This window comes from Aythya ferina, assembly GCF_964211825.1.
Source record: "Aythya ferina genome assembly, chromosome: 18".
Lineage (NCBI taxonomy): Eukaryota > Metazoa > Chordata > Aves > Anseriformes > Anatidae > Aythya > Aythya ferina.
Genome location: NC_140317.1, coordinates 6822111 through 6835770, shown reverse-complemented (window position 1 = coordinate 6835770; position 13660 = coordinate 6822111). Strand labels below are relative to the sequence as shown.

The following is a 13660-nucleotide window of genomic DNA, read 5'->3' as shown; positions in this document are numbered from 1 at the left end:
CTAACAGCACTTCAGGTGACCTCCAGAACTTCTCCAAGCACATGAACCATACAACACATGGTTCATTGTCTGATACTCAGGTTGAAATGGCACCTGCAAGAACAATGCCTACAGTGCAAGCAACTTTCCATTGGGTAATCCTATGTAACACTACACACCTGTTGTTGACAGACAGAGCACACAGAAAAGCTGTTTATACAGTAATATTAATACTGAATTCTGCGCTGCTAAATCCACCAAGGGATTTAACACAGCAACATGGTATGGACTTTCATGGGCTATTAATTTCCAACAATTTTCCTTTGTTTGGGGTTCTCACGCACTGGGTGACCACCAAAAATTGACTTTTGCAAAAATACTTTAAAACCCTCCAATTACAAATTCATTCTCCAATTTACATGTACAGGCCCTTGTTCCATATACATTTAACTAAGTTAACTCATGAAGCATCTTGTAATAATGAAAACTATCACTATTATTTTATTTTTCTTTGAACCGTGTGTGCTGTTCTATTACATAGAAATAAACTAATGGACAATAAATGCTTTGCAAAAAGCAGCTGAACAAACCTTATGTTGGTAACACACAGAACACAACACAGTGACAGAGGGGTAAAAAAAAAAAAAAAAAGGTCCTATAAAACTAGATTATCCAGTCTGGCAGTTCTACTGTACAAACAGTAGTTTTGCAACATTTTTTTTTTAAAACAAGGGAAGTTCCTTGAGCAACACACTTTGACCAAGTTCCTTCTCTTTACCAAAGTCCCTTCATTTCTTCCTTAAACTTTTGCCCTTACTAAGTCTGCCTGCAGAAAAAAATTCTAGTTATGACATCCTTCAAGGATAGGACAAAGTAGTGTATATTCATGTCAGTTTAAGGACAAGCTAAAAAGAGTGAAAGCTCCTCTCAAAGCTGCAATAGCCTTTATAACAACAATAAAGGAGGAGGCTGATAACCTTTTCTTTATTCAAGCCTGCTCAGGCAAAGTAGAGGTCTAAATTTAAAGTAGAGTCACAGAGGGGGGAAAATGTAATCACACCCAGTAACCAAGATCCTTTGAGAAAGTACTTGCTCACCTCTTTTTGACTCAAGAGGAGCTACAAAAGCACTCCTTAATGAAATTAACTTTTTGTCTGGCAGAGTTGCATTCAAATAGGAATGTTCAAAGAAATAAGAGTGACTGATTACTAATGCAGACATCAGATACACACAATTCATTTCCCACCACTTCAGCTCACCTACTAAACTGGCATTAGTCTTTTAAAATAGAGGACAGAATGATGCAATCATTATGACTCCTTTCCATTTGACCTGCTCTCTCATTTAGTTCCAGACATGATGAGAAAGTGCTGCTATCACTTCCACTATATGCAAGCAAATTCCCACTAAAAAACCCTGCATTAAATATTGAATTTGTCATGAAGATAGAAAGAGCTATCTCTGATAGGTAATTGAAATTACAAAATCACCTCCAGTCGCTCAGCAATGTTAAACTTCTGTACACAACTGCAGTTCTTTTATTTAGAAACCTGTCTTGTTCCTAGATGTCTACTATAGACAAAAAGACCTGAGGTTTGCACAATATCCGTGGCACCAGTGAATGTAGGATATACCAGAGATAAAATCATGCTTCCACAAACCCTTTGCCAACAGTTCCACAAGCTGACACTCCCATTTGACATCAATTCTGTTCTAAGCATTCTTACATTGCACTCATTCCCATATAACATGATACCTATTTAGATAATTATTCCACTGCAGCTAAAACATTTGGGGAAAAAAAAATCTGGAAAAAGATCTGCAAGTGAAAAAATTAAGATGAACATGATGCCAGAAACACTAGCTTAACTCAGAGTCTAGAACAAGAGCAAAATTAAGAAGAAAAATATTTACCAGGCTCTACAACAGTCTGAATAACCAATTATTGTTAGAGCATCAGGACATCTGCTCACCTTCTTTTAAAGTCCATTTGATTGCTCCTGTCCGCTTGCTGACGGCATGCAAACTTCCATCAAGAGTTGAAACAAACAGCAGTGTTTCTGGCACAGTTACTGAGCTGGTGTTCTGGAAAAGAAAAATCCATACACTGAATGTCATTATTTACTACAGACTTACTTTTAACTGCCAAACAGTAAATTGTCTAGAATACCAGCCTTCTTTTTAATCACGTAGACCAGACAATCTTGTCCCTCTGAATTCAGTGACTTTTTTTTTTTTTTTTAACTTTTTTTTTTTTTTTTCTGCAGTTGCTAACTATGCTAAAGTTTATCTCTACGGGAACTTAATGTGGATAACCTATCTGTGACTCAACCTCCTTCAATTTTATATCAAAGTCTCCTTGTGACTAGACTTTGGAGAAGTCTGAGACAGGGCTAACTTAGGAAAAAAGCCGACACAAAGACCATGCAAGAAGATAGCTGGGGCAAGGAACTTCAAAGCAGCTCAGAGAATGTAAATGGTGATGTCAAAACCGTGCTACTTCCAAGTTAACAGAGCATACTTTTTCCAAGGTTTAGTCTCCAAAAGACAAAAAGACATTGGCTGGGTAAAAGGTGGATAAACAACAGTGAGAGGTGATCGATATTCATGGGGCTGACTATTGCCGTGACAAGCTGGAGCTGCAAGCATGTGGGCTGTGTCTGAGTAAGGACTAAACAAGTAGGATAGAAGCAGCTCAAAGGCTTGAGAAGATTCAAACTGTTAGGGCTCTTAATTGTGTTACTGTACCCTACGTCTCCAACTACTGCATTTCTGGGGTAGGTAGTCCTACCCCAATGGTGCAAGTCCATGTATATTAACACATTCACAGCTCCTGGAAAGCAGTCCACTGCAGGATTCAGACCTCAGCTTGACATCTTAACCATTCTGCCACTGTGAACACGTCACTCCATGTTTACACATTCAGGTACAGTACTGTTTGGTGCCTGCTCTTCTTTCTACAACACAAGCAGCTCTTGAGCCTGGCTATCGCATGTAATTTTATTAAAAGGGCATCAAACAAACTTTGACTCAAAACTATGTAGCTATTGCTGGATGGATAAGGCTAAGTCCAAGGTGTTTCCGTGTGCAAAGCAGAAAAAAACATGTTAATTTAATGTTTATTTTTCTCTTCGTGACTAAAGATTATCTCATACACCCTAAGATTAACCCATTTCCATTTACCAAGTCTCAAATTATTGCTCAAATAACTTGCCATTTGTTCACTGCATCTGCAGTGCTCATCTGCGTGCCACCTGCCATGTTTAGAAAGTTTCACTGTTAAATATAATTCTTAACCTACCACAGTCGGTGAAATGAAAGTGTGCATTTGACATAATCAGTACTGTCTTAAATGACTTACATTTTTAAAAATAATTACCAGTCATGCTAGAATTATTGCAAAGCAAAATAGAAAATTGTCAAATTATGCACAGGTACAGGTGTAACCATTTCTTTAGAAAACTATACGTGCTCGGTACAACTAAACTAAAGCACTAGACTCTTTCACATAGAAAATGACACTAAAGGAATAATATAATAAAGTAACAACTAGCCAACTTGCAGGTAGCAACTACAAATATTATACACACTTCTTCCCAGCCATAAGGAAAACAGCTGGAGCAGACAATTATAAAAACACAGTGCAGAAAAAAATTAAGTACAAAACAACAATATAGAAACCATAGATCAGAACTAAATGTTGGAGGTCTAGAAAAAAAAAGGAAATGCACCTTACTATATAATTTTGATTATTTGACACAGTTAAATTATGCAGGCTAACATTTATATGGAAGATGTCTTCATTTAACTAAAATATTTACAGCTGCATGCAGAATCAAACTTTGCAATATTTGTTCAAACAGGGACACGAGATAGCAATTCCTCTCCTGCTGACCTATAAAGCATACAGCTTAAGATGTTACTAGTGAGGACTGAACTTGGAGGTATCTTTTCAGCCTAATGACCTGATTTGTACATAGCAGCAAAGAGAAGCTTAAGATGTTAAAAGACATCTCAATTCAACAGAGTACCATCAGCAGAACAACTATTAGGAAATCCTCCCTATCTTAGACCATTTTCCCCATGGCGCTACTTCTACTCTCCAATAATCTATACTGCTTATGATTTTATTTTCAGTCTTTCAAAATTCTTCTTTCAGCATTACTGCTGCAATGCAACTTAATTCTCATTTCTTTCTCTGGCTCTCAGAGCCTGTCATTCGTAAATTAAGGACGCTCAGTTCCACCATAATCACCCTAGCCTTCTGGTTTACTTTAATATCCAATGAACAATTGGGATTAACAGAACAGGGAATTATCTATTTATTTTTCTTACCCATGAAATCAAACTCTCCTTTCCTCCACCCAGGTAATGGTGGGGTAACACCCTATGGGTGACGTTACACAAACCAGAGCTAACCTCACGCTCAAAAACATCCTGATATGCATAGCTACATACTATCCTAAAAACGTTTGTGCTGCCACTCTTAATCATTCTGATTTCAAGCAATGAATGAAGAACAAAAATTTCAAAATTTACTTATAACAGTGTTGTGATGAAAACAAGAAGCAATGGACTGCGGTCAAAACCCATTTGAAATCAACCTTTGTGCAGTAAAACTTTGCTCTCATATATTAATTTTCACCTGAAGATCTCAACACATTTTACCAAAACAAATAAATGATGCTAGCTAAGCGATTCATGATAGATAAGGAATTTCTTCATCCTATCCACAAAAATATTGAAAAACTAGATTACTTTTACACTAGCGTATTTAATGCTTAATGCACACACACACGGATATTTCCAGGCTTTTGTTTTAGATAAGATGTAACAGATTTAATTACTTCAATTGACTGAGATACTTTGTAGTAAATGAAATAACTCGACAGCAGTTGTATAAAGCTGTTTGAAGGACTCTGGGCTTACAAAATAGAAACAAAACAAAACCAAAAACAGGAACCAAAGACACTAAATGAATATTCCAGCTCTAAATTAACAACTAATTGCACAAACAAATTGTACCCATCAGGTTAACTGCATTTAATTAACCACCATCCGCAACTGCCAGATGTTGCCCAGCGTCAGCCAGAAGGTAGGTAGCTGTTTGAAGTGCTTACTACCTATCTGCGTGAGTTCAAAGAGGACGTCACGGTGAGCTACAGAATTGTGAAAAAAATCTCATAAATAATTTTTACTCAGACATTTGACGAACACGTTTCAGCTTTCTCATTCCAAACAGAAGCGTATTTTCACTGCAGAGGTACTTGCAAAAAGCCCTGTTACAGAGATTTTCATTCTTCCACCAGATTCATAGAAGACAGCAGAAAACATTTTGAGACAATTTTTCTGCGAAGTGCAACATGCTCTACTGCATCCATCCTGTATGGTATATGCCACAGGGAACATAAGAAATACCTGTTCCTTTGTGAAGACCACTCTACCCTAAACCTGTTCTGTTAGCAGACACACTGAGTTTAAATGATGAGGACAATACTGTCCGTTTGCTCTTCTATCAAAAAAAGATACAAAAGCACTTCACTAAAACATCCCTTACCCAAAGTGATTATTTTAGTTAACACACAGAGTGAAACTGCACCTAGAGGGAAACACAGTGAGTTGTGCAAGAACAGACAACTGTTGAAGTCCAGAAATGAACATTACCAAAGGTGCTTAAAACTGCAGGTGGGAATTTGACACTTGGAATGGAATGACTAGTGTTACAGTTGAGTTGTAAATAAAACATAACATAAAGCAAATCCACCGCTTTCACAGGGTTATACACAGACTAAGAGTGTTTTTCTAGGCTATGTTTTACTCTACACAAGTTTTTCTTATCTTACAGAATCGGTATATTCTCCACAAAGCATTTTCACTTCCTGTCTTCTTCTGAGAATTGAATAAAGCCTATATTATCTTCACAAAAAAAAAAAAAAAGGCAAAAAAAAGCTCCTGTAGAATAAAGACCATAATGATTACAGGATTACAGTTAGATATCAAAAATCATTCATTCATATATGTAGCATATGTAACATGACATGCTGTAGCTCTGTAGATTTAATATTTGAGCATCTGAATAGCTATTTTTTGTGGCACTGAGGCTACACAAAGGATGGAACTGAATGTGAGCTCTGACACTCTCATCATACATCACTAAACAATACTGTCTTCCAGATTACTGATATTTTAAAAGCCTGCTAGTACTTGGAATTGGGTGGGAAGGTCTCAACATGCAAGGAGTTCCCCCGCATTTTGCAGACGCAGCAGAACGCAAACTTGTGCCCTCCAGATCACTGACAGACCAAATGACACAGAAAGAAGATGAAAGCTGAAGAACCGATCCTCACAAGTTTCCGCAGAAAACAAGATGAACACCTGAATGTTGCTCCCAGACAGAATGCCCTAGAAAGTCCTCAGGTACGACTAAGATAATGAAATTACAATAGCTTGTGCCTGCCATCGCTTTCTGGCCAACAGAGCGCTGCTCTCCCTGCCTGGGATGGTGAGTGCCGATGGCAGTCACAAGCACCCAGGGCAGAGAAGGGAACAGTATTCTGAGAGTCACCAATAGGTCCAGCGTGACAGAGAAACCACCTTCTTTTCAGGGGTTCACTGCCCCAGGACTTTCCGTGGGAGCACAGTCCCCACGAGAGCACACATTCCGCTGACGGAGGGGCTGCCACGCAGTGCACCTTGCTGCACCACCACCTGCACAGCATCGCTGCTCCTGCTGCTACTTCTCTGCACTCCAACCGCCTTTGTCTTAATGCCACTTTCTTCTGATGCTTTCCTTCATTTAACCCACAAGTCTGTGCTAAGGTTTTACTGCTTTTGAAGGCCTTTCTTACATTTAGCGATCAAAGTCTCATTGATGTGGTCATTGCAAGCCCGTGTGTCAAAGATAACTGCTTTGGATAAAAGACTGAAGACAGGGCAAGCGTCTTCATGTTGTTAGTTCTTCCTTTAACTCTCACGTTCCATTTCATACACATTAAATCCACAAAATACCGTATATTCAAAATCCTCCATTCAGTCCCAGTTTTCAAAGCATATATCACACAGTTGAGATTAATCGGCCAGGTAACACACTATACTACTGAATTTTACAACCTAAATATAAAAAAAAAAGATGAGTCGATAGACTTTGCAACACTATATTGATGATTATTTTGACAAATATCTACAGTAGTCACCTGGGGAAACGGCTAGGGAGTTTGTGTAATAGTATGGAAACAAAGGTTTATTCACTCAAATGACATAAAACAATAGGCATAAAAAAGAACAGATAAATATCTGTATTTCATTCAGATTTGGGAATAAAAAAAAAAAATCTCTTGATTTTATTAGTGAGTTTTATCAGAGTGCTGTGAATGGACTTTATTTTTAATTAACTGATTGATTAATTGATTAAAGTCTGGAATTAGCACCATTATGAAAAGCTATGATAATTATAAAAATCTGTATGTACAAAGCCAAGCCTGTTTTCATTTTTGCCTGCAGGATTTAAGAGCGTTCTCCACTGGGGGAAAAAAAATCTCAGTCCTGAGACAGACACTATATAAATACTGGTGTGCGTGGACATTGTCCTCCCTGCAGAGAAGGGGTCTAAACTTCTGTGATGCAATGCAAATTCTTGAGATTATTTTCCATTGCAGTTTTATTCTGAAGAAATATAATTTAACACAGGAGGAATCTGGCAGGACATGAGTCAACTGAGCAGAAAGAACTGAATTTAGTGAACAGAGAAAATGAGATGGAAGGAAAACCTGTTTTGGCTCTTCTTTTATTTTATCTGAAACTGTAGTAGCGTCTGTCGTAACAACAGCCCTCCTTGGAATTCCGCGAGAGCTTCTGCTGCTTTGACAATCTGTAGTCATAAAAATTTTCCACCCCAAGAGTGATGTTAAGTGAAGGATTTACAGTATTTTGAGGTTATGTTGGCACTGTTTTAGAATGATTTTTTTAATAAATTCAAACCACATTTTTAATACCTCTCAAGGTCTCATTGAATTAAACTTTGACAGATGTTCTAAAGCACTGACTGCTAAAAATCTGCAACAGCCTAAATTTTGGGAATGAACAGAAAAGCATTTATAAGTGCCAGCGAACATTAGCATCTTCCTCTCGCTCCAAACCCACCACATCTTCAGAAAAAATCATGTTTTTGAAATCTAACTAACACAATGACTCAAAACAATTTTGAATGACCCACAGAGCCAAGGGGAGGGCAGCGAAAGCTGCAGAACGAGTTGGGGTGTGTTTGTGTCTGTCTGTGGCACAGTTCAGTGTCAAAGATTGTATCTTCCTTCACCGCAACATTCAGATGGTTTAAGGTTAGCACAGCAGTGCCCTATTTTGTTTTATTGTGCGGGAAGAAAACAGATCCCCATGGGAATAATTTCTTCCATTAATTTATCTTCTTAAAAACAGTTCTTTTGAAATGCAGGTCACTACATATGCACAAATCCCACTGAAGCCTGTGGAAACAGCAGACAGAAAGAAAACCAGGCCATTTAGTTCCTTGAGGTTATCATTCTGTAACCTAGAAATATGTTGCACTCTGGGGGTGATACCACAAGACATTCTTCAAGTACAAATAAAGAGGAAAACACTTCATATTGATAGTGGGTATATGACGGTCCATTACTACCTCTGAGAACTGCCACCAGGTTCACAGAAACACCTTAGTGCTCACTAGTGAACAAAGCCCAGTGCCGTGTGCTACCAGGTAATATTTTTTTCTTTTCTGAGTCTTAAACAAGAACACATTTGCACCAAACTTAATTTGTAAGGTCTGACAGAAAATTAAGGATGGATGACTTGCTACCTATAATTTAAATTCTCCTAGCTTCTTTAGAAATGCCTGGATTACCCAACAAAAGAGCTAACAAGATATATTTTCTCTCAAGAAAAAAAAAAAAAAAAAAAAAAAAAAAAAACATTCCTCAATCCATAATTGCTTTAACATGTATCAGGCTATGCATTTGCATTTCACTAAGGAACTATTAAGAAACCTCTAGCACTAATAGTACCAGACACTTTCTTCTCCGTAAGGGAAGGCCAAGAGCAGAATTTATGCTACTGGAACCACAGCTGGTAAACCCATAAGGAGGCAAAGCAAAATCTTTCCAAAGCTTGGCGCACCCTGCAAGCAATTGGCATGTTCACCCCAGCCTGCCTAAGAACCAGCAGCCCGGTTCTGACAGCTATCCTCTAATAACATCACCAAGCTACAGGCTAGGACCCACCAGGGATAACAAAACCATGCCATGAAGAAACTGCACAATTCAGTAAGCTGCTGGGGAAGGTTTTTCATTATAAGTAGTAATGAAGTCAGTATAAGAAAGAAAGCTGCCAAAAAATAAACTGTCTTCTTTAGAAAGGGAAATCAAATTTACGGATCTTTTCATCTTAAACTAGATTCCAAGATGTGTTTCTTAGCAATTTCTCACCAGCCCAGGTCCTCCTTACCAGGCCCATTTGTATTACGTCTCCAACTGTCCTCTGACATGATCGAGCCCTGCGTGGTGCTCTACAGTGTGAGCTCCCAGCCAAGGATTCAGATCGAGATCTCTCTGTAAAAGCAAAACTTAGCTCCATTTTCACAAGACCGCCAGCAAGCAAAGAGGGTAGAAGTGAGTTATAAAAACATGAATTTCTGTCACTCCAGAACAGAGCTGTCTATGATAATTTTAGGAGTGCAAGGTGAGTCTGTATTCCTCAAAAAAACAAACCCTAATATACTAATGATTTTATGGGGCAACCAAGGAGATTGGCAACTCAAATAAAACACATGAATATTAATTAACACAGCTCTTCAAGATGTCCATGTTAAAGTCTTCTGCTGTTTCGCATAGGTCTTCATGCCTTTCAGTTAACTGGCTAAACACCTTATGCTGAGCTAAAGAGTGCATTACAAGAAATGACAGCTGAGTAAGGCTGGGTTTTTCCCATGTCAGGAGCAGCCCACGGTGCTGCCCGTATGTGCCGTGCAACCCAGCACTGACACCGGTCCCACTGGCTGCAGGAGGGAGCAGCCTGATGGTCTAAATGTCAGTTTCATCCCAGAGAACTTCCTATTTTTCAATTGCACCGATTCCGTGTTAGGAGAGCAACAGGCAAAATTTGGGATGTCTAGCTGCAACACTACCATGAGGAAACAGCAAACTTTTCTGTTGTAATTATCCCATGGCTCACAAAAATCAGAGAGTTGTAAATCAGTACTGTATAATGTTTATAGTGGCACCTTATTTACTGATGGCTCTACTGCATTTCTCATTGCTGTATCTGAGATGTCATCCTTTTATAATGTGTTCTCATATATTGCTAGAGCAATTACAAGAGCCATACATTGTTTTACTTTAATAATACAGAACGGGATTTTGTCTTATAAGGAAAAGATGGGAAAGAAATCCCTTTAGTGAATATGTAAGTTATAGGAAAACAGTCTTAAAGTCACGATATAAAGTAAGAAAGATTACATTTAGCAAAAATAAACAGCAGCAAACCATCATCCATACTCGTAAAAGAAACTTATATCAAACACATTCTGCACAGATCTTTAGATAATCCCATATTTTTCATGTTACCACAATAACAAGAATTGTATGCCAGTCTTTTTCATGGGTATTTACTACTCAAGTGATGTTACTAGTTTTTAATAAGCCTTTCCAGTTAAATGGGTTGATTTAACTAAGTTCAAAGAACTGAAAACTAGCTATGAAAAGGGACTGAAGGGCAGAACAGATTTCAGTTTGGAAGTCCAGGTGAGGACAACAGCTGGCAGCACAAGAAGACTAGGGTAAAAGCTGAGAAAAGAAGCCAAGAGAGGGAGAACCCTGAATCAAACAACAGACTGAGCGAGATAAGATGGGAGGGCAGGGAGACCAAGAGGAGAGAAAGCCAGAGAATGGGAGTGCTGAATTCTGCTGGGGCCCAAACCTAGGTTTTTGTGACTCTGCAAGTAAAAATCATACAGAAATTTGTATTAATTTGTCGATTCATAGATCAGATTTGTAAAACTATTTCAAACTACTTCTTAGTATTCTTACTGAGTACTATTTTTAAAACTTTGTGTATGGCAAATCAATGTTTTTCTTGCAAAATCTGAACCCAAAATCTATCAGGGCCATGAAGAGATCTCAGTAGAATTTTATAGTCCAGACTATGACAAAGAAAAAGTAATGCAAATGAAAAGTTCCTCCTCTTCTCTGAGGAACTACAGTTTTATTCCTACCTAGAACTCAAAATCACCTCAGATACAAAATAATCATAAATGGTAGAAAGATGCTCCTAGTCTGAACTGCCAATATTGTAATCTAGAACCATGAGCACTCTCTACTAATGACTTCAATGTACTTTTTGTTGATAGGCTTTTTGTTTCCTTCAGTTTCCTAATCAAATAACAGAACTAAATACGTTACATAGCTTCATTACTAAACGTGTTTACTTTTAAAGAAGGGGAGTGGAGCTCCTATATCCTAGATGAAAAACAAAGCCTCCAGCTTTGCTTAACCAGAACGATAACCCCATATATTACAGCAGTGTTTTCGGGTAACAATAAGCAATCCATCAAAGCACACAGCCTAAAACTTTCCTCTGCTACATTCACATTCAGGTATAATAGAAACAGCAAATGCCAGCTGGCCTTTTCCATTGTCCCCCAGTCCTGAGAATTTACAAAGAACACCTTTCAAGATTGAATATTTGAATACGATCTCAGTTCATACATGACAGATAGCACAGAATTTAAGGCACACTGATTAAAATGCTTATCTCAGTACAAATGATCTATTCAGAACTCCATTTGCTTTGGACCAGCTTCACTATTGCTCCTGCTTTTGTCACTCCCCGCAATACCTTATGACCAAACTGGTTATTTCTTAAGAGGTTTTATAGTGCAGTGACTTGTACACCCTGTCTTTCACCTTTGAATGTAGGTAGAACTGTAGCCTCTTTTGGATATCAACCAACCATTTATAAATTTAACACATATTGCCATCTTTGTTCTGGAAGCAGAATGATCAGTGTCCCAGGATGGGATTCAGCAGCCTTCCCCAGGCATGCAGCTAATCATTTGTATTTGAACACCAGCATATATAGAGGTATACATATTTTTTTATTTTTTTTTTCAGAAAGAAAAATAGGCCCTCTCCTTATGAGATTACAGCATAAGAGTCCAGCAGATAAATGATGGTGAACAGAGTCTCCTTCTCTGCATATACGTAAAATCTGCCTAGACGTGTGCGATAGGTGACCCTGCTGGAGCAGGGGGGTAGGACCAGATGATCTTCAGGGGTCCCTGCTACCCTCAACCCTTCTGTGATTCTATGATACAGCAACAGAGCAAAGGGACAGACTGAAGATCCAGCGTCTCACCAGTTCCACTATACACCTACACAGTTTTAGCTTGCAAAAGTTTCCTCATTCTACTTTTATCAACAACTTTACGGGAAATTACCTCTATTTTTATATCCCAGGGACGATTATATTCGCGGCCCTGAGCCCAACCTAAGCACCCCGGTTACAGCGGCAGCCAGTCCCCAGCTGCCCGGGGCCGATCCCCTGCAGCCCGTCCGCCCCCGCAACCCCCAGCCGGGCATTAACGGCACCGGCTCTGCAAACACCGGCGCTGCCGGGGGCGGTGGGCACGTACCCACGGCCAACTTTCGGCACAGCCCCGCCGCCCTCGGGGGCCGCTCCCCCACCCTGCTGGGGGCCCGGCCTGCCGGCGGCGAGGCCTCCCGCGGCCCGGGGGTGCCGCGACACCGGGACTGAGCCGTGCCCACCCTCTCCGCGCTCGGGGCCCGGCGGGGAGATCGAGCCCCGGCCTCGCCTCGCTTACCCCGGGCCTGGGCAGGAGCGGCGCCAGCAGCGCTCCCAGGCTGACGAGGACGAGGAGGCGGCGGCGGCGGAGCGGCTCCATGGCTGCCACCCGCGGGGGCTCCGGGCCCCCCGGCGGCTCCCCCCGCACCGCCCCGCCCCGCACCGCGCCGCCTCCTGCCGGCCTCCCCGGCGCTCCCCGCACCGCGGGGCGGAGCCGCCCGGCCCCGGGCCCCGACGTCAGGCCCGGCCCCGCGGCTTGGCGTGCTCCCAGCTCGGCCCTGCCGCCGGCCAGCGAAGAGCCAGGGGAAAAGCGCCCGCCTGCCCCCCTCGGCACTGCGGGGTGCAAAGTGCGGGGAGGAGGCAGGCTCGCCCCCACCTCGGGTAATTGCCCCCTTGGTTTTAGCATTTTCGGAGCTATATCAAGAGCTATGACAAATTTATTTTGCATCGCTCTTGATAAAGTCACGTTGAGCCTGTTATGCCCGCTAATGCCTTAAATAAATGCAAAATCAACGTGCCCCTCTGAGCCATTAACGAGGTCCAAGTTCCTCTGCACAGATAAACAAACGCCGAATCAAATGGAAGAGGCTCGGAAAAGAAAAAAGAGTAAATGTACACCGCTTGGCACAGATCTAGCTTTCAGGCGTCTATTTATATAACAAAGCCACTTTGTCCTTGTTACGCGCTGTTTGCTTTTTAATACTGATATCATTAGCGGAGCTGCAGAGCACACCGCGTCCTCAGTGTGCAATATGTACCCAACAGATCGGCCCTGGCAGCTCCCTCCTTCCATAAGCATGCCTTTGACTGTAAGGAGACACAATTACGATCTAACACACAAATCTGAATACATAAA

The 13660-nt window shown here is 40.6% G+C and overlaps 1 protein-coding gene across 1 annotated transcript in view; it reads right to left on the bottom strand.

The window, feature by feature from the left end:
- Window positions 1–13355, bottom strand: part of ERN1 (endoplasmic reticulum to nucleus signaling 1) — a 35918-nt gene extending 22563 nt beyond the window's left edge. Inside the window, exons 1-2 of the mRNA XM_084491894.1 lie at window positions 12824–13355; window positions 1953–2064 (exon numbers count right to left, since the gene is read on the bottom strand). Of these exons, the coding sequence (XP_084348020.1) occupies window positions 1953–2064; window positions 12824–13252 (541 nt within the window). The 5' untranslated portion in view covers window positions 13253–13355. The remainder of the gene's footprint in view (window positions 1–1952; window positions 2065–12823) is intronic.
- Window positions 13356–13660: the final 305 nt, after the last annotated feature.